Raw genomic sequence first — 19,953 nt, forward strand, 5'->3', positions numbered from 1 at the left:
GCTGGCTGTAGTCACAGACGCGAGAGTGGTATCGGCCTTTTCATCAAAGCCTTTGGCAGGAGAGCCAAATGAAAATGATCGTGTTTCCCAGTCAAATTTGCTTTGTGCACATTTGAATACGCTTCTGGTGATGAGCAGACTTACTACATGGTTGCATAGGCTTATCCCAGCTCTTTGAGGTAAGCATTGCCGGCCTTCCATCATTTTGACCACCCCCGTTGTACTGTAAGTATATTTATAACATTTTATTGGTTCTGAACGGGTAAAGCATGCGTTATATCTAGTCAAAGTAGCAAGATGTTAAACACTTATGTTAGATCTTTATTCCTGAAGAGATTGGGTATCATACAATGTCTTTGATGCATTTAGAGAAAACCAGATTTCATGGCATGGATTCTGTAAACAGAATGAATGTGGGGCTGTGGTAGACCCTGTGGCTATATAAAGATTATAGTCATTATAATATTATTGCTTTCATCACAGAGGAGGGAGATTATGGGCCCTTAAGACAAAGGTTATGGTTTCCTTACAGGACCACCTCTAAATCTAACCAGTAACACCTAAGTTGAAACTTCTAATGGAGTGTTTTTGTACGACCACACAGGCCTACTGCAGATTAAGTTGATTCTGTTATAGAATGAAATAAAGTGATTGCACAGTACTGAACTACTGCTCTAAGCAGTCAATTAATGACAAAATGCCCATAAATGCTTTCTAATAATCACTGCCTTAGTATATAATGATTGTGCTTATCAAGTACAAGTATCGACTCTTTCAACTTAAGTGTTACTTCAATAAGCAAAGTTAAAATTGCGGAGCGTTGTGCCCAGTTCAGGTGGGTCATATGATGCCCGTGACGGATTTTCAAACGTGAAACGCATCAGCGAGCAACATATTCTGTATTTGATCAACTAATAAAGTCATAAAATCGCACATGGTAAAATAGTCTATATATGAAATACCAAAAATCCAGCTGTGAACAAACAATGAGAATGGAAACAAGGTAATATATTTAAGGCTAAACATCTTTGTCTATTACCTTTGTATAGCTAAGTCAATAAGAGGAGCATGCAATCAACATAACATTTGCCACAATTTTACATTAAACAACAAAAGCAATCAACTCAAAACAAATGTATGTGCCTTTCGTCACCACAACTTAGAACCATGTAATGTTGGTTTTCCACGTGGTAAATCATATGGCTTTGTGCAATTTTTCCACTGTCAGTAAATCCACTAATGAAATTGTTTTTGTAAAATAATATATCAATAAATGTCATGCCGGAAATTATTGAGATTCTGTTCTACATGCGCTGTTTCTTACATGCCGGATTGTTCTAATTGTACATCATCATCCTAAAAAAAAAAAAAATATCAGAGGTCTTCCGTCATAGCATGTACACTTACATCCAGGGACAAATGTGCTCAATTCCATCACCCTACTTTATATAAGGTATTTGTGCACATATTCTACATTTCTTTAAATATAAGAATATTGTCCATTAATAAATTAGGAATAGTACAAGGACTTCGGGGAGGGAAATAAAGGTGGGTGGCGTAAGTTAAAATATGTAGCCTGCTTTATGTAAAGCGATCTGAATTCATCTTTCGGAGTTTGGGCGGCAGGTGTCCGTCCATCCTGCCCCCTCCACCCCCAGCCAGTCGCTGCAGCTTGGGAGGTAAGTCTGCCACTGACTTACTCATGGGCTCTGTGTTGATCTTGGAGGCCTTACCGGCCTGCTTATCATCAGAGACACCGGGAACAGAGCTGATTCGCTGCAGCTTCATGGGCAGGTCTCCGAAGCTGTAAGTCATCTCCGAAGTGGTGGAGCTCATCCTTAGTAGCTTCTTGGGCAGGCCTTCCCGCCCTGTGATCTTCTGGAGCTTGGTGGGCAGCTTGGTGGTGCTGTCATTGTCCTCCAGGGTCTCCAGGCAGTCCAAAGAGCTGTTCTTCTCCCCGCTGTTGCACAGGGAAGGAGCCATGAGGGGCGAGGAGAGGAGGAGAGCCTCCTCTTGCTCCTTCACGCTGTATGGAGTGGTGGGCACCTCGAATGTGGCGTGGAACTGGGAGTAGTCCACCTTGAAGAAGCCCTCCTCCAAGGAGATGACCGGGAAGAAGCGGTGTCCCCACAGAACCTCGTCCTCGGTGTATGACGTCCTCGCTTGGCAGGTCATACCTGTTAAAGAGATTTAAAACAAAAGAAAACGGGATGAGTCGTCAGATTTGTCTCCGCCAATTAACGCTGAGGAATCAGAAATGGTGACAAATGATGTGTCATTATGTTGCAAAAGCCTGTCACAGAGATTTTAAGACATTTCGAGACGTTTCATGAATGTAGTGTTAAAGTGGCACTATGTAACTTTGGAAGAGAAATTTAAACGTAGAATTTTGATATTTACAATATTAATGAGGTAATAATACAAATTCAAATTATTTTTTTTTCCTTTACTGATAAACAAGCTGTTCTCAGAGGAAAATACGGTCCCAGAACCCTGTTTGAAGCTAGAAAGGTGGCAGGGTCCGCCACATATAAACAAAGTAAAACAGTGTGAAACCGTGTTGGATCAGTTTGTTTATTGGACATGAAAACAAAGAGAGTTTGTGTATTTATTTCTTTTGGACCTAAAATATCAGTCACTTGAGATCTTTATCTTCTGATCTGATCAAAACTACGCAGTGCACCTTTAAACAACAGAGCCCTAACTTAATTACATGCCTGGCACCACTCTATAAGAATCAACAATATGGCATCACCAGGACTCCTGCCACTTTCTCATCACAAAGCAAACAAACAAAAGTGCCTCAATAAATGAGTGCTGACTGTATTACAGAGCCAGCTGCTTAAATAAAAATCCTTAATTGATTTTTTCTGGTTTCTAAATGCGATGTTTACGAGCAATTTCCAGCCTTAACTTGAAAAATAATTAAAATTACAGCTGAGTTATCTGCTGCGTGTGTTTTATAGTTGATAATTATTTACAGTTTTATTCAGCTGGTTAAACACATTTCGCCACACTGGGTTCGCTCTCTGAAAACCGTTCCCTGTAACGACAGGCAGCTTGGCACGACAGTTAATCTCACAGCCGACATGCACTAAAATACTTCAGATCTCAGGATCAACTCTTCTGCCAAAACAGCGATAACATTTCTCAGCCAACAGTAACACTTTGTCACTCATTACACAATGACCCCATGCACTGACAACAGGTAGGATTGTGTCACTGCTGTCTCCGAAGTATCATAAACCAAGATTCCATTACTACAAAAGTATATGCCACAGAAATTAAGTAATAAATACACAGAATTGAAACTAAATTCATTCCAGTGATGTAATACATAACCACACCTACTCACTGTACATACATTTACGTGGATCCAGTTTTGAATATTCTGTACAACAGTGTTCGTCAGTCATGTCTGTTCTGATCCACACCCGACCTCATGTCCTCTCCTGCAGTCCACCCGCATAAAAATCATATTGCAGCCTGATCCATCTCTGACAATCTCCTGCAGACGCTGCATGTCCAGAAACATCATACACTCTCCAAGATGGATATCTGATAATGTGGACTGTGGTCATAAACTTTCCACCTCCGTGAGGAATAGATTTCCCGTATGAGTAAGGTGGAAGGAAAAGGGACACCATCGCAGGATGAGCTATAAACCACCCCGAGCCAGGAGGAGAGCAGTGAAACACCACACGGCATTGTTTGTTGTCTTTTTAAATTTCTTTTTAGATGTAAATGCAGCAAAATGAGGCAAGAGACAGATTTAACAGTTTTTACTAAAGATGTGCAAAATGGAGTGTAAATACACTCGTTTTCGGTGGCAGCTGAGTTTGAAAGATGTGGTCACTGAATGCATTTTGTGTCAAAGCAGCTCAAATTGAGCCTCAGTTTTTTTTTTCCATATTGGTTGAACAATTGCGGAAATTGTACAAAACAGCATTCACAAGCAACCCGACTCATTCTGAAATTACTTTTCGTAAAGAACTAGAAATGTACAGATCACAGGCTTGATACCTACTTGGTGCAGGACTCCATGTCGAGTTTGCATGCGATTCACTTCCCAACAATCGAAAACATCACTGGGTTAATTCATGAACAGACACTCAAGGCTCCCATTTGGTAATGATGATACAAACACTGGAAACAAGTATGTGTCTGTGTCAACATTACCAAGAGTTTCTGAAAATCTCCACCTTGGAAGGAGTTTTCCAAAAAGTCCAGTGATCTAAAATGGCATCTACATCTGTCCGAAAGGCAAAAAACACACAGAAAAAGCTATGTATGGAGAAATAGCACATGTGAACATGGCACCAGTCATTGGAATAAATGTGGACTTGGTCCCCAGGTGCCGTGTAATCGCTGCCCACTGCTCGTTAGGGATGGGTTAAATGCTGAGAACCAATTTCAATACCTTCTTGTTTTCTTTTTACCGTATTTAGTTCTTTCTGTTTTGTTTACCTGAGGCCCGACATGAATGCATACAAATCGAGCTTAGGCTGACGAAAGACAGGTAACGACCCACAGCACCCAGCACATTTAATGGAGAAAAAAGGCACCGCTTGTTCCAGCTCGTCTTCCCCACAGCACCTCTTATGCTACTTAGCAGTTCAGTCCACACCTTAAGCTTGGCTCGTAGCTACAAAAGATAGGGGATTAAGATAATCAAATTGCTGGAGAGGCAAACCCACAGGAGTAACGGCTGCTGGCAAAGGTTTCTTCAGAAGGTCTAAAGCTCATGCGCTAAAAATGCTAAAAGAGCTTTCTGACACGGGAAAGGGAATCTAATTTAATCCAAAATACAAAAAGTAACACGAAGTATGTGTTACGTAACATTGTTCAGCTGAAGAAAAGCTTGAACAAGCGTGACGACTTGGTTAACAGCGTTAAATTCTGTCATTTGGAGATTACAAATTAAAACAAAATATCCTGTTTCACATGCGTGCTGTGCTGGTGTGCGCACCCGTAGCTATGCTCTGCAAATTCTGCACAAGTTAGCAGATTATGACACACTTTGAATAAATTCGCCCCTCGCAGGGGACTCTGAATTAAATCCCTGCTTAAAAACTCCCTGCGTGTCCTCAGAAAGCAAATTAATGCAATTAGCAAAATCGCGAGGTTTGAATGAATGATCAACAATGGTTTTTTTGGGGGTTTTTTTCCACGAAAACTTATTGGATGCTTATTAGTGATTGCTCATCACCATTATTCAGCAGCTGCTATCATAACAGCCCGTGTCTGTAGCATAATACAGTGCTAACAGCGAAGCCCTATTCATCTTAGCGTAGTTAACAGTCTAATGAATAACACAATGTCCGTTTCTTACTGAAAGCGAGCACAGAAAATGCGTAATTAGGTTTACCTCTGAAACAAAACACAAAATTGGTCATATCAGTCCTAATTTCAGTGCGGAGGAATGGCTGGGGGCACTCATGTTAAGGCTTGTTGAAATCCATTAGGAAATCAGCGGCCACAGAAGGTAATTATCACAAGTTTTAATTACCAGCTTAATATTGTTCTTGCAGCGACAGTTGGGTCCAAAACTAAAATGAAGAGCTCATTCACAGCGAGACACCGCTGCTGCTGATGGCCAGGAAGTGATCACCAAAAAAAAAAAAAAAAAAAAAAACAAAAACCAGAGGCATCTGTGATTCTGCCCGATTCCCAAGGTCATAGAATAATTCACTGATAACAGCTCTGTACACAATCGCAGATGTGCAAGAGGCTGAACATCAAGTGCGTTTGGGGTATTCAAAGTATTACTTCTGCACTAATGCTTCAGAGTCCCGGAGCCTTTAGGCAAATGGAAGTGAGCTGCAGTGAATAAAGCGGGGGATGCTAATGAGAACTTTAGGGCCAAAGCGATTGAGATTTAAGTGTGAATGGAAATCTTATTGCAGTGTGAGCCTTTTGGGCTGCCTCCAGTCAAAACACAGTCCTCATTTGATCATCAGCAGGCTTACATACACTGATTCTAGGAAAGCCGCAGTGTGAAAACTGCTTTCTGTCTCGGTTTTATAACAGCGAATAGCCACCAGAAGTCGGCCGCACCTGCTTTATCGAATGGCGTATCGCTGTGCTAACTGGACATCCATACTGTAAATACTGGATTAAAACAGCAATGGCAACTTTACTGGAGCGTGATAGGGAAAAAAAACAAAACAGAAAAAAAACGTTGGAACAAGTGCAATGAAAGTGTGCCTGAGGCAGAAGGTTGCTACAGTAATACAGAAGACCCAAATAGCTTCAACTTAAATCTATTAATAATGCTCCATTGTTCCTGCAGATGGTGTATGAGCTACTGTAAGACCTCATGAACCCTGCAGGCCTGAGGGGTGAACCTGTTTTTTCCTTGTCTGCAGCCACTCAACACACAATAAAAACCTCACTGATGTGATTGGTGTAATCAACTACACCCTCCTTCAAATCCAAACAATGCTATCTGGGCACTCGACTTAATCACGGTCATTAATATACATTTAATTTCCATACATTATTCAAGGCTTTAATGCCTGAGCTGTGTGTAATTATAGACACGGTTGCATCACATATGTGCAGTTGTGTTGCTGAAGACCAGCTGTTCCGCAACACCCACATTCATATGGCACACGATCTTGTGTGCCTCGCCTCTCACTGAGGCCACGACACAGTGCATCTTGTGATGGGAATCTAAATGTTATGTAGAAGAGATGTGAGACAACAGGCCTCAAGATGATAGCAGAGTACAGTTAAACAGCTAAAAATAGAACAAGTGTGAAATATTAAACCATGATTTCTGACGTTTTTACAGTTACTGAATGTTTTTTTCTTAAAATAGGAATCCAGTCAAATGAAAATACCCATGTCGGTGTGTATTTCGTATTACTGGTAAAGGCTTATGTAACTCTAAAAAAACACGCCTGCCCGGGACTCAGTGTTTCTATGGAAACAAAACTGTAGGAATGTGTGCATGCGACAGCCATAAACCTTCTCACTGCTGAGTTTGGTCAAAAGTAACAGTGACAACAGAAAACAAAAGTCTCTCTCTTTTGGATCACAACAGTACAAAACAAAAAAACAAAAAAAAACAAAAAAAAATCCAAACCGCTCAAAATGTATTTTCAATTGAGGGCAGGATCAAATCATCCACATGACTCCAGAGTCAGACCAAATAGATTTAGCTGAAAACTGACTTCTACCGGACCTTTTACTGACTTTCTTGTGGTTCAGTGGTTCAATCATGTATGTTGGTGACTTCTTATCAGGGGAAGCTGAGGTTAGATTAGTAGCCAAAACAAAATCTAGGTGTACAAACTGTAAACTAAAACTAAAAGGATACTGTGCATTTATAAAACTACCTATAACTAAATAAAAATACACAGGAAATGTCTTTGGTCAAGTTTGTCAACAGAACAAACAGGAAGAGGCAATGGTTTATACATGTATTGAGACTGGGATATCTACATGTTGATCCAGGACCATCATTTAAACTGACCAGTCAAGCTGTTGTGATGTCATAGCTTTGCGACTCACGGTGGTGTTTCCCTGGAGCATCATAGATAATGTTCAAGGACCACTGAAAGCAATGAAACCCATTTCAAGCAAGCCATTGTGGTTGAAAGGACAGACAAACCTGTAACATATTACTATTCTACTAAGTGCACTTATTATACTCTGTGTCTTTATAGTTTCCAATTGCCTTTAGGTTTAGGGAAAAAAATGAATACTTGGTTAGGTTTAGGAAACTGAACTACCTGGTTGGGTTCAGGGAACTAAATACTTGGTTATGTTTAGGGAACTAAGAATACCTACTTTGATTTAGAGAACTAAAACACTTGGTAATGTTTAGGGAACTAAAAATCGTTGGCTATAGGATATAAGGAACAAAATACTTGTTTGGGCTGGGGCAACAAAAATACGTGCTGAGGTTTTGGGAGCAATGATAACTGGTTACATTTTGTCAACGAAAACACTTGGTTACGTTTAGGGAATAAATTTCACAATGTTAAACATGTTTGAAAGGATAATGTTTCCCATGTTTCTGCATTTTTTCCTGAGCTTTTGACAACAAAAACTGATTTGGCCTGTTTCTGACCTGCAGCAACATTAGGTTGAAGTAACGATACCAACCAAGCCCTACCAGACTGTGTGTGAGTCAATTCGATTCTATGTTTTTTGTGCTGTATTTGTATTGTCATACCAATTCTCAATTTCTTAATACGTGTTCAGATAGTATTCAGAATTTTAAAAAAAACAAAACCATTCTAAACAAACCCACACCGAAAAAGCTAAACAGATTCACTGAATACTACGTGAAAATAAAAACTATAATAAGTCTGAAGGCCAGGGCTCATATTGCAAATGCCATCTTTATTAAAGCATAGAGCCATTTTCTCTTCCTCCGTCATCTATCTATCACTCTAACAGTATACCGCAGCATTTTATGTCTGTGTCATCTTCACGGCACTTACTTCTGTATCATATCAGCATTGTGTCATAAAACCTAAAACTGCAGGGAATAAAACACAGAAACACATCCTGTATCTGCTGCTGGGAACATACAACTGCATCACATCACATCAGCGGAAAGGAGACACCTCAGATGTGTGGTGTACAGCGTTGTCACAGGCAGTTAGGGGTGTTAACAGTTCACAGACATCAGGATGTCAAAAAGTGAAACCAAACAGACACACACACACACACACACTCACACACACACACACACGCGCGCACACACACACACACACACACACGTATTGTACATGTTTATGCTCCGTACCAGGTGGACCTGGCTGTATATCTATTTAAGATATTTTACACAGTGTTTTTGCCATTATTCAACATAACATAGAGAAACAGGGTGGTGACAAGTGCACACTCTATCTAATGGAATCCAGAAAAACAGCCAACAGAGATGAGAATGAACGTGACCTGAAAGTACACATTAGTATTTTAACAGATATTTTGCAGCTGTTCTGTTTACATCATGTACCCTGGGCCGGGTTAAACGGACAAAGCACTCCAGGCAGACTGCATTTTTTGCAGTCATGTACTTACAAGAAAAGTATATCTGGCATACTGTGTGTTTAAAAATGATTTTTCTTAAGTTTTTAAAATGTATATTAAACATTATTCAAAGCAGGCAGTTTATTTCCCTTCTATTGGGCTCCACTACTGGTAGTAAATCCTTTGGCATGTGCCTAGAATGCCTATGCCAGGATCCTGATGAACGTGTGCCTCCAAAATATGAATTTTTAATGACCCCTAAGGGGTAAGATGTTTCTTTTAAGGCTCTTACAAAAAGCTTAAAAGCTTTGTTAAAAGCTTTGTGAGAATGCATTTAAACCAGTGGCTGTACTGGCCTTCGACATAGGAGAGTATGTTTAATCCTTCAGTTTACTTGAAAACTTCCGAATGTTCAAAATTGAGTAAAAGGTTACGCAACACGGTACGCAGATGTCGCTGATATGAAGTCGACGCTGCAGCTTCTTCGCATTCTGCTGATAATGCTGCCCCTTAAATAGATGATTAAAATAATGTTTTGGTGCAGCTCTAATCAGAAGCAACAGCATAAAAGCAAATCAACATATAATCAGATTAATTTGGCCCTCAAGTCACGAACAAAAGGATAACTAGAGTGAAACTGCAGTAGGTCTGTTGGGGGGGGGCAGATGAAACCAGGAGGAGCAAAACATCACTGAAATCGACGAGGAGACAATTCCTCATTCGGCCCATTAGTGGAGAAATTTGTAACTCTGCGGATCCATTACACTTCTAATTCCAGTAAATGGTTATCTGTTCCCCTCTGTGACTCAATATGAGCCAATACCAATACATTTTATGTCCTCAATGGAGTGGTTCGTCTAAATAAAGCGCAACACAGTAAGCGATCCCGTACTCGTTTTAACAGTGTTACATACGTTTCACAGTCAAATAAACACTCTGTTATGTGTTCGACTGCAGCATTATATAAAATCTTTGTGCGGATGATGATTCTGCACATCACTAAATCACTCGTCTGTCAGTCTTATTCTTAGTCTACAGTGAGGTGATTTCAAAGGCTCAGTTGAAATTATTATTTGCTATCAGCCGCGGTGTTTCAAAGATAATCAATCAACAGAAGTGGTGGAAGAAGTGCCAGGGACCTTTTCTCAAGTAGAAGCAGATAATAAAAAAAAAGAAAAAAAGACAATGAGTAACAACACCTGGGACACACAGCATGTGTGGGCAGCACAGGTCATGCATGTCTGCAGCAACACGTCATTGGGAGATTCTGCGCCCTGCCAATTTTTTCTGCATCACAGGAGTCGTTCTCAGGAAAAAAAAAAAAAAAACAGACAATGAAAATGATCTGCTGATAGCCGTATTGGCATAATAGCAGTACTTCACTCCAGGTCTGTACATGTCACAGAAATGGAGAAAATATATAACGTATCAGGTGAAGGGCAGTATTTTTCCAGTCTGCTCCCCTCTCTCTCTCTCTCTCTCTCTCTCTGAACAACAGTAAAAGAAAATCACATAATCACCGTTATTGATCCTTATCGAAGACACTAACTCAGTGTAGAGAGACAGGGCTGGCAGAACACAGCGGCAGACAGCAACACTGTCTGCGGAGACACTACAGGCGTACGAGCCACAGCAGCTCAGCCAAGCACATAGAAGTAGGCAGTGTGTCACATTTATAATGAGAAAGGGGTCCGCTGTTTTGATAAACCTATAGAAAGTTACCATCTGCTGCAGTTACCTTCAGCTCTAGACACCATATTAGCATCTGTCGGCTGATTGGTTCTGGTTTTCGGCCTGCAACTTTACTGTTTTGTTACTCTAATCTGAGGTTGGGTAGGTTTCCGGCCACAACCAGTTTGATTTTGTGCCAACTGACTTAACCGGCAATATGTCAAGTGTAACATCGGGCAGAGAGATCAACATTAAACAGCATTTAATCTTTTATCATATTTGTTTCAGATTGTGTAGGTATGAATTAACAATCAAATTACGAAATAACTGCCGGGCATGTTGCACAACACAGACATTTTAGTACACGTCTTGAGACAAAGCAATTGAAATGCAGCAAAAGTATCAAAAAATGAAAGGATGTGTACAGGCAACACTTTCAGTAAATAAAACATCATCTGGCACATTGCAAATCATGTTACGCGTCAACCTGTGACAGCTGCTCCATGACATCTCTGACTAGAAATACAGTATACAGGATAAATGATCTTTCCCTGACTGGCCAATCTGCCACAAGTGTGAAATCCCCTTAGAAGTCCCTCATTGCTTAAGTCCACCAGTGAGTTTACTGCTCTGCTCATACTGTGTGCGATATCCATGTGACAGCATGAGCGGCATTAGAATAATCCTCCGCTGAATCCACAAGTTCAAGACAGACATTTGAAGAAAAAAAAAAAGAAATGCATCTCATTAACGGTAGATTTCAGAGGGGAAAAGAAAAAAGAAACATTTCCCGCTCCGGCGTGCAGGTGTTTTACATCTCAGCAACAATTATGTTTTTGAACGAAATCTCCAGAAATAATCCAAAATATGAAAATCAGAAAAAAAATGACTTTGGAAATGACTACGCAGTGCTGAGATGCCTGTCTGGAGATTACAGGTGCACTGTACAGAGCATGCAGTATTTCACACACTCCCAGCTGATTCTATTATGGGCTGGGGGAAAAAAGGAGGCGGCAAAGAGGCAGGAAGTGTCGAGAAATAAACTTTGAGATTTAGATGCCCAAAAGCCATCTCAGCTTGAGACTCTAAATAAATGCACTTTTCCTTGATAACACAGAGCTGGTTTGCTTCTCTGGTCTGACAAAGTGAAGCCGCCGCAGACTCAGCAGAGTGACAGCGAAGATAAAATGGGTTCTTTTGTGGGGCTGGAATAGAAAAGCACTGTAAACTCAGAGGCAGCCTGCCAGTGTTTCTTGATAGTGGCTGAAAAAAAAAAAAAACCTAAGTGGTATTCACAGACGAAGAAGCTCATCCAGGTTCGCAGAGGCCGGAGGAATCATATCCCTTTGGCGCCCGGATCAGTCAAATTCTCAGCTGCAAATCTGCACTTGAGGACAGAGGGGCCACATCTGAGAGCAGAGGTCTGTGTATTGCAGCAGCCCTGTCAAACCATTTAGGCAGGGCCTCAATCTAGATTTTTGCGCAGAAGAAAAAAAAGAAAAAAAGCCAGCGCTATTATATGATTCAACAACCCACAGGCACCAAGCAAATGACACTCAAAATTGACTGCTATGTGAAAATGAAGGTTTATTCAAATGACTTCTCCAGATGAACTCTAACAATGCGAGTCATCGGGAAAAAAAAAGAAAGAAAAAAAACGAAGGTGGGCGTCGGAAAAAAGTTATTCGCAAAAAAACCTCCCATTTGGTGACAAAATTACAAATAACCCACCCTCCCCCTGTTCTTTCTTTCTTTCTTTCTTTCTTCTTCTCCCTCGCTTCTGTCTGGCTCTCTCTTTCACTCAGTCACACAAATGACCACACACACATTCAAACTCACTCACCAGTGCAGTGCTGTCAGCAAAGTCCCCTGACAGTCTATCACGGCTGTGGAAACAGCTCAAGTGTTATGTATGAGAGGAACGCTAGCGAAAACAAGCATGAGACTCTGGACGCTGCACACACAGAGCGCCACCAGCACGCAGCACCGTCCAAGATTTCATCCTGATCTCGCTGTCGGGCGCACGCTGCGGCCAAGGCCATGCACAAAATCCCACTGCTACATCACTGGATTTGTGAGGAAGAACAATTAAATCATTGAATTTTCCTGTTTTTTTGTTTTTTTTTACAGAAACAGGAAGCAGAAATTCCCTTTGTCTTATTTTTAGGATTTGTGTCACAACACATGAAGCTGCTGCACTGAATGTGCTGATGGAGAAGCTGAAGGGGGGGGGGGGGATAAGAATGCAGTGAAGAGAGGAGAGTTCAGTACCCAGGTCTGAATAATATGGTTCCTAGTAGTTTGACTGAATTGTTATTCTTTTCCGTGAAATGTTAAAAAGGATAGAACAAATTGAATCTATAAAAGGATAAAATTAAAAAAAAAAACTCATTTTGATACAGACACTGCTATTGTTGCCACAAGTCCTGTCTGATCATCTGTTTCTATGGTGACCACCATCAAGTGGTAAAGTGTAGAAAAATGCAAAAGCATTCAGTGACCTGCTTTTCACAGTTTGATTTGAAATAAGCCCCCTCCCTCTGTTAAATACTGTTTGTGAAGGTGACGTCCGGTCGTTTTGCCATGCTTTCCTCCACCCGTACAGCGTCGCCATCGGCTGAGCGATGAGAAGAAGGAGGAAGCCGACGGAGGGAAAAGGCAGGAGAAGTGCACTGCTGTGGGGGAGGGGAGAGCCTGGATGCTGAGGCAATTGCTTGTGTGTGGAGGCTGTTCGAAAGGGAAGGAAAGGGAAGGGAAGAGGAGCAGGGGCTGCCAACCATCTCCACACAAGGCAAGGTGGGGTGTCAGGCAGGCTAGAGGAACATATGGCTGTAGGCCATTAACGCAGCCAGGAGAGTGCATATTACCAAGTGAGGGCAATTCTGAATACTGCTGTACAGGGAGCCAGTTGAGCAAAACGGCAATCTATGGATTTCCTTTAGGCCAAACGAGCACTACTGGTCATACAGGAGAAAAAAAACCCACTTGGGATGTGTCCAAACCTACCAGGGCTGTGAATGATTTTCTCTTTATTATGAATCGAGCAAGAAATGATCAGAAAGTCATTTTCTTTCCATAAAACAGACTGGATGAGTGAGAGCTATAATCTCATATTGATCTAAGCTATTAAATCTGCTTAAGTCATGAGGAGGAGTTACGCAGCTGAAAGCCGGGAGACAAGAGGTTTTTTTTTTTTTAAGCCTTAAGAGATCTCCGGCTCAGATGGTGCTAAGGAGAGGTAAACTTTTTTTTTTTTAAAGATTATTCTGGTAAACTTAAGCACGTCTGAGTGACAAAAACATTAAGAGACTTCCCGGAGGAAGGCTGGAAGACGACGTGTTCATGTGGCATTGTGTTTAGGCCGCAGGATTGATTCACCTGCACTTCGGGGACGGCTGCAGCTCCACCGATCAATGCTAACACTGCAAGTGCATCACAACCTTTATTTTTTATAACCTCGTAAAAATCCCTTATTATGCTCAGTTTAAGGTTAATACTTTTTATTTTGGGTGTCTACAACAAAACCATTGTGCTTTAAACCTTTGAGCTCTGCAATACAAATGGTCCCCCATGATTTTGCTCATTGTGATGTCATTTCTTAGAGTACCTTACGGAATGGCATGTTTTAAAGGCAACCTGTCTCAATATGCACAATTAGCTGTTTTGACACGTTCACTGTATTAACATAACTGCATTTTACTCAAAAGGGGTTAGGGTTTACACAAGTGGAGCTGCAATATCATCTCAATTATGAAAGTGCAACACTTTGCCCTGAGTGTCCAACCATCATCTCGACAGGGGTTAATATCGAGGTCCACAGTTTGTGTTAATGAATTACCATAAAAGCGTCCCCCTCACAACAACATGGCATGCACACCCTCCGAGACAAAGGCAACCGAGAACCGGTCAATTATTCCTATCTCCCTCATGGCACGAGGAGACGACTGAGGCATTGTGGGGAATGGGGGAACGTTCCCGGTGCTTTCGTCACACACAGTTCATCCCAGGTCTTCCACCACACCTCCTCTCCCAGTGATTTATTGCCATCCAACAGGGACTTGACAAATCCCTAAAGACACAATTACCGTGCTCCCCCTTGGGAAGCCTGCACAGTTCATCTAAAAGGGATAATGAATCCAGGATGTCATAGCCGGTTCGCTGCAATGCCCATTATGCAGAGTTCACCCCCAGTGCAATTACTGTATGTACAGTAGACGTAGCAGGTAAATCTCACAGATGTGTTGGAGAACACCCGAGTTTACTTATCTGAAATTAGTCATGCCAATTTCAGTTGCTCGATAGAGCGTGCAAACTAGAACCGGCTGGCTTCATGTAGAGCAGAATGGGTAGCTGTTCAGCAGACGCCAGTATACAGGGGGTGGACAAAATATCCTGAACACCTTTTGATAAAACTACACACCCTTGCATAAAATCTTTGTAAAGCTGATGAAGTTCGGTTCATTTTTAGACTGTGTGAGGTGCTGACTTGTCTCTGTGGTGATATCGGAGGGAACTTCATGTTATTGTGTCCATTCTCTGCAAATGTACAGTATGTAGCACAGCCTGGGAAACATGAGCATCAGAAAGTGTACGGAAAGAACACAATCTTGACATGTGTAACCGTGTGGGAGAAGTATCCAGAGCTGCTACTCAAGTAGCAATACCACAAAATAAAAATGCTGCATTCAAAGAAAAAGCCCTGCGTTCAAAATCTTACTAAAGGTCGGCACAGAAGTTTAAAGAAGCAAAACTCAATTTGTTCTATTAGCATGACTTTTGTTTTACAAATGAACTTGTGGTTTGTATGAACACTCTTAATCTGCATATTACCAACAGCTGTGGCTTCCATAATGCTGTCAGACTACCTCAGCCTGTCAGTAGTGGATGTAATTTTGACAGTCGCAGATGCCCCGAAGGATTACAGTGAAGCCATTACAGCCTATTGCGAAACTTCTGGTTAGTAAAAATCATTCACACAACAAAACAAGTAAAAACTCGACCCAGGTTCTTAAAAAAGCAGGATTCCCCTTTCCCCATGCTAATGTTGCTTTCATTCCAGAACTGTTAAGACTTTTGTAGCTTTAATGAACATAATAAATACTAATAACAGACTGTCAACAATGTTTAAAAAAACATTACCAGTAAAGTGTATCAGTATATTATTGTATTCAGATCCAGAGAGAAATCACTACACCTCTGTGTGACACTGCAAACATTACTCATGTTTGTCATGCTGCAGTATTCAAGGCGGGTAGATAGTGAGGAAAACACACTGTACTGTTAATACAGTTAAATGGACCGAGTGAGTGAAATATATCTCAACAAGAGTGCTGCGAGGAATACAAGCACGTGGAGGTATCGCAGGTGGACCTCAGCAGGGACACACACTTCTCTCCTGAGTTCTCACCCTGAGCACATTATATTTAATTGGAAACTCCTGCTCTCACCTGATCTGCGGCAGCTTCCCCACTGAGGCCAACTTTAACCCCTCGACCCCGCGGGGCCGTGGCAGGGAGCACGACACTGCACTCTCGGTGTAATGACCCGGAATGAATAATGGTCAGCGTATGCGGGGGACGGCGCAGCCTTTCACAGCTGGCTCATATCCGGGGGTTCACTCGCGCCAGTGTTCACCGGAGCTCCGGAGCTCCCGACGTCAGGCGACCCCGGAGCTCCGGGGCTGCGGCCTCTTACTCACATGATTGGAACTGTTAGGCCTCGGGGCGCGAGAGAAACCTCTCCATTTTCATTTCAATTACTGCTGCTGATGATAAAACACAGATCGGGCCATGACACTGGCTGCTTGGCTAATCAGTGGCAATAGATGTCTCCAATTAATTATGCTGGCTGGCTTCAGTGCGAGACAGCGTCTGCATCAAAGCAATAATCACTCTTAATTCCATTTTGTAAATATAGGCTTTACGTATATTTGTTGCACAACAGCAATAACTTAATTGAGGCTATGATGATCGTATTATATAACAATTCTTCTTCCACAACACAGGTCAGGTAATTGATTTTTTATTTACCCACCACGGCGGCTAGCGTCTCAAAGAATTACTATATGTGATCACGATTCTTAATCCCCGCGTTCATGTTAAATGTCTTCTGCCTCTATTTCTCTGTCTTTCATACTACACAGGTCCAAACATCTAAAAAATGCAGCTGAAAGAGTTCAAATATTGAGCACGCAGGTAGGCGATTCATTATTCAAAGCCGCTCCAGTCAAATGCTGCATCTATGCACACATAAACACATGAATAAACATTACCAGTTGATCCAGTCTATATGCAACCAACCCCCTGCCACCCACACACACACTTTAAAATGAGCAGATAGCCGGGATATTCTATTTTTTACCCTATAGCAGTGAATCACAGGGAAGCCATGTAGCACTATGAAAAAGAGGGGGCTGACAGAAAACGTCTGAAAACAATCAAAATCAACTCCTGACTTCATCGAAGAGGAGGGAGTTTTTTTGATCTTTTGGTGCCGTGGTTTGCCTCGTGACCAAATCAACAGACGAAAACATGACATTATGTTTCATGCGCAGACAGTCAGTGGAAAATCGTGCACAAACACGGAGCTTATTAGTTTGTTCGGTAAGCAGAGAGTAATTGTTACCTGCAGTCAACAGAAAATAAATGACTTGAGACTCAACTTGGACGTGAACAGGAACAACAAATCTGCACACATATGCGGCTTAAGAGCCCTGAATCTGTTTTTTAACAGAGACATCCCGCAAACAGCAGAGAGACGGAGACAGGGCCGGAATGTAACAAGAAGAGGCAGAAGAAGAGAAGAAGAAGATGAAGATGAAGATGAAGAAAAGGAAGAGGAAGAAGGAGACAAAGATGGAGAACAAAAAAGAAGATGATCAAGATGAAGATGATGAAGTAGGAGAAGAAGCTGAAGAGGGGGAATTGTGTTCCATTATATTTATTTAACTGAATATCAGTAATTATAATACAACTCCAATTAATCACCACGCTTTCTGAGTGTATTTGGAGTTTGTCTGAGACGTATCTGGCAGACAGGGCCCGCACTATGAATGTGCTGTGCTCACCAGAGGAGTGAAATAAAATCTCAGAGCAAACAAACATAAGCATTTGAATAAACAGCGTAGTCTATCATGAAGTAACTTTCTGCCTACAAATCCTGGAAAACACATCTAAGTATGACTTATTTGCAGCATTTTTTAATTCTTTTTTTTTTTTTCGGAATTTCGCACACTCCCCACACATTTGCATAAAAGTCACATCGCTCTGAAAAGAGGGGGGGGAAAAAAGGTTTATGCTGATGATACAGTTTATGAATAATTGCTTTTCATAGCTGATGAGTGAATTTAAAAAACACTCCTCAGAGGATCTCGACGCTGTGTTTTGCCACCATGTTAGGACCCCCATCCAAAAAAAAAACACCACACAAAATGTCAGTGAGAGATTAATGTGTTGACAGACCTGCAATGAAAATGAGTTTCCCCATGAAATAAATCGTCAGCTCTTTTTTCTTTGTTGCTGATTATTTCTCTAATCTGCAAACCGCCTCGTCTTCAAATTACATAAATACACATTCGATCTTCAGCATACACGAGAGGTTTGGGTAACTGCATCCTGTGGAAAGAAAAAAAAAGAAAAGAAATCCAACCCTGGAATTCATTAAATTAATTTAGTTGCAATACACTGATTGGCTTCACGGTCGGGGGAACCTAAACGTCTGTTCCTGGCAGCTACAGTTTATTTTGGGTCCTCCAGAATCAGCTCCACTAATGAACAGATTGCCTCTGGCTTGGTATTTAATCCTTTGTAGTGGTGAACAGCATTGCTGGTGTTAATGGGACATTTATCTAAACTCCTGATGTATTTTAAGACTTGCACGTACTGTACTGGGTCTGAATCAGATGATGAGTCAAAGTCAGGTCATCGGCAGCTCTGTGGTGGTACGGTCTACATAACCCTGCGATGCTATTAAAATGCCGTTATTTCACTATTTGTTGTCCTCATGTTCATGATGAAGAGGCCGGTTTGTCACATGAGACTTTTTACACATGTCACGGTGGTGAATTCATAATGGCTGGATTCTAATTAGCTGCCTCCTGTCGGGATCCTGCAACTAAGCAGGCCGCCTCACTCAGGGTTAGCATGACAACAGACAACATTAAATTCCACGTTCAGGGCGGTGAGGGCACTGTTTTTCAAAAGGACCACCCTGGTTTGTGTTTCCAGGCCCCTGAAACGCTGTTGTCATGTGAACAAATGTCCAAAACGCAACAAAAGCTGACAATTTTATGCCAAAGCCTCTGTCGTGTGGCCAGCACCTTCAGGTACATTTCCATCCACAATCTGAAAACAAAATAACATTAAAAATGCTCCAAAGGAAAGGCTGGTAACACATTTATAGACTTGAAATATTGCGCAAAAAGTGCAGTGGAACAGATTAAGCGAATAAATCATCATGTGCATGAAGCAACACGTGACTTAAACGTCCACTGGATCTTCCACTTCACTGGAGAGACTAAAGAGAGCACAGGCACATACATGAAATTGATGGTATCACCATACAGCCATTCAGATTTTTGACCTGAGACAAAACAAAACATTCATACTCATAACATGTACACAGGAGCGTTGGACCAGGACAGGCTGCAGCTAGCTAGTTAGCATGCTAATATGTCTGCTACACAATACACTAACATTACAACGTCAAAATAATTGATTTTTTTTTCACATTTTGTTAACAATTGTGTTGTATTTGTGTGTGTTTTCAACTAAAATCGTACATATTGCACCTTTAACACAATCTCTCTCTCTCTCTCTCACACACACTTCATGTCATGTCCATGTGATCCATCATTCCAATGTACAATTTCCATAAACTGGCAAAAGGCTGGAGTCACAATGTTTAAAAGAAGATACATTTTTCTTTCTTCTTATTATCATTCTTTTTAACCTGTGTTAATTCATTTAACAGAAGTTTACACAAGTGGTGTTACAGAGAAGTGACTCCACATTGGCCATACTGTCAGGGGGATCTGTTTAGAGCACCTGCATGTTTTGATGTAAACATAAATATTTGGCTCCAGGGTTCTGATAATCTTATGACAGAATGCAATATGATTTATTGCCGCCTCAACATTTTGTCCCGACCCTGGTGTGGAGGCTGTAACCTTCTGAAATGAAATACATGAAACAAACAGAAAACACCACATTTCCATCAATTATCCGACATTGTTTTCCACCTTTTGAAGTTTGATTGGCGCCTTTTTAATTATGTCATCATGTTCCGCATTCT

The 19,953-nt window shown here is 41.3% G+C and overlaps 1 protein-coding gene across 1 annotated transcript in view; it reads right to left on the reverse strand.

Annotated features, from left to right (window-relative positions):
• Positions 1–303: 303 nt before the first annotated feature.
• kcnj3a (potassium inwardly rectifying channel subfamily J member 3a) overlaps positions 304–19,953 on the reverse strand; it is a 28,435-nt gene continuing 8,785 nt past the window's right edge. The window contains exon 3 of the mRNA XM_037110971.1: positions 304–2,177. Coding sequence (XP_036966866.1) covers positions 1,582–2,177 — 596 coding nt within the window. The 3' untranslated portion in view covers positions 304–1,581. The remainder of the gene's footprint in view (positions 2,178–19,953) is intronic.

This window comes from Acanthopagrus latus, chromosome 9, assembly GCF_904848185.1.
Source record: "Acanthopagrus latus isolate v.2019 chromosome 9, fAcaLat1.1, whole genome shotgun sequence".
Lineage (NCBI taxonomy): Eukaryota > Metazoa > Chordata > Actinopteri > Spariformes > Sparidae > Acanthopagrus > Acanthopagrus latus.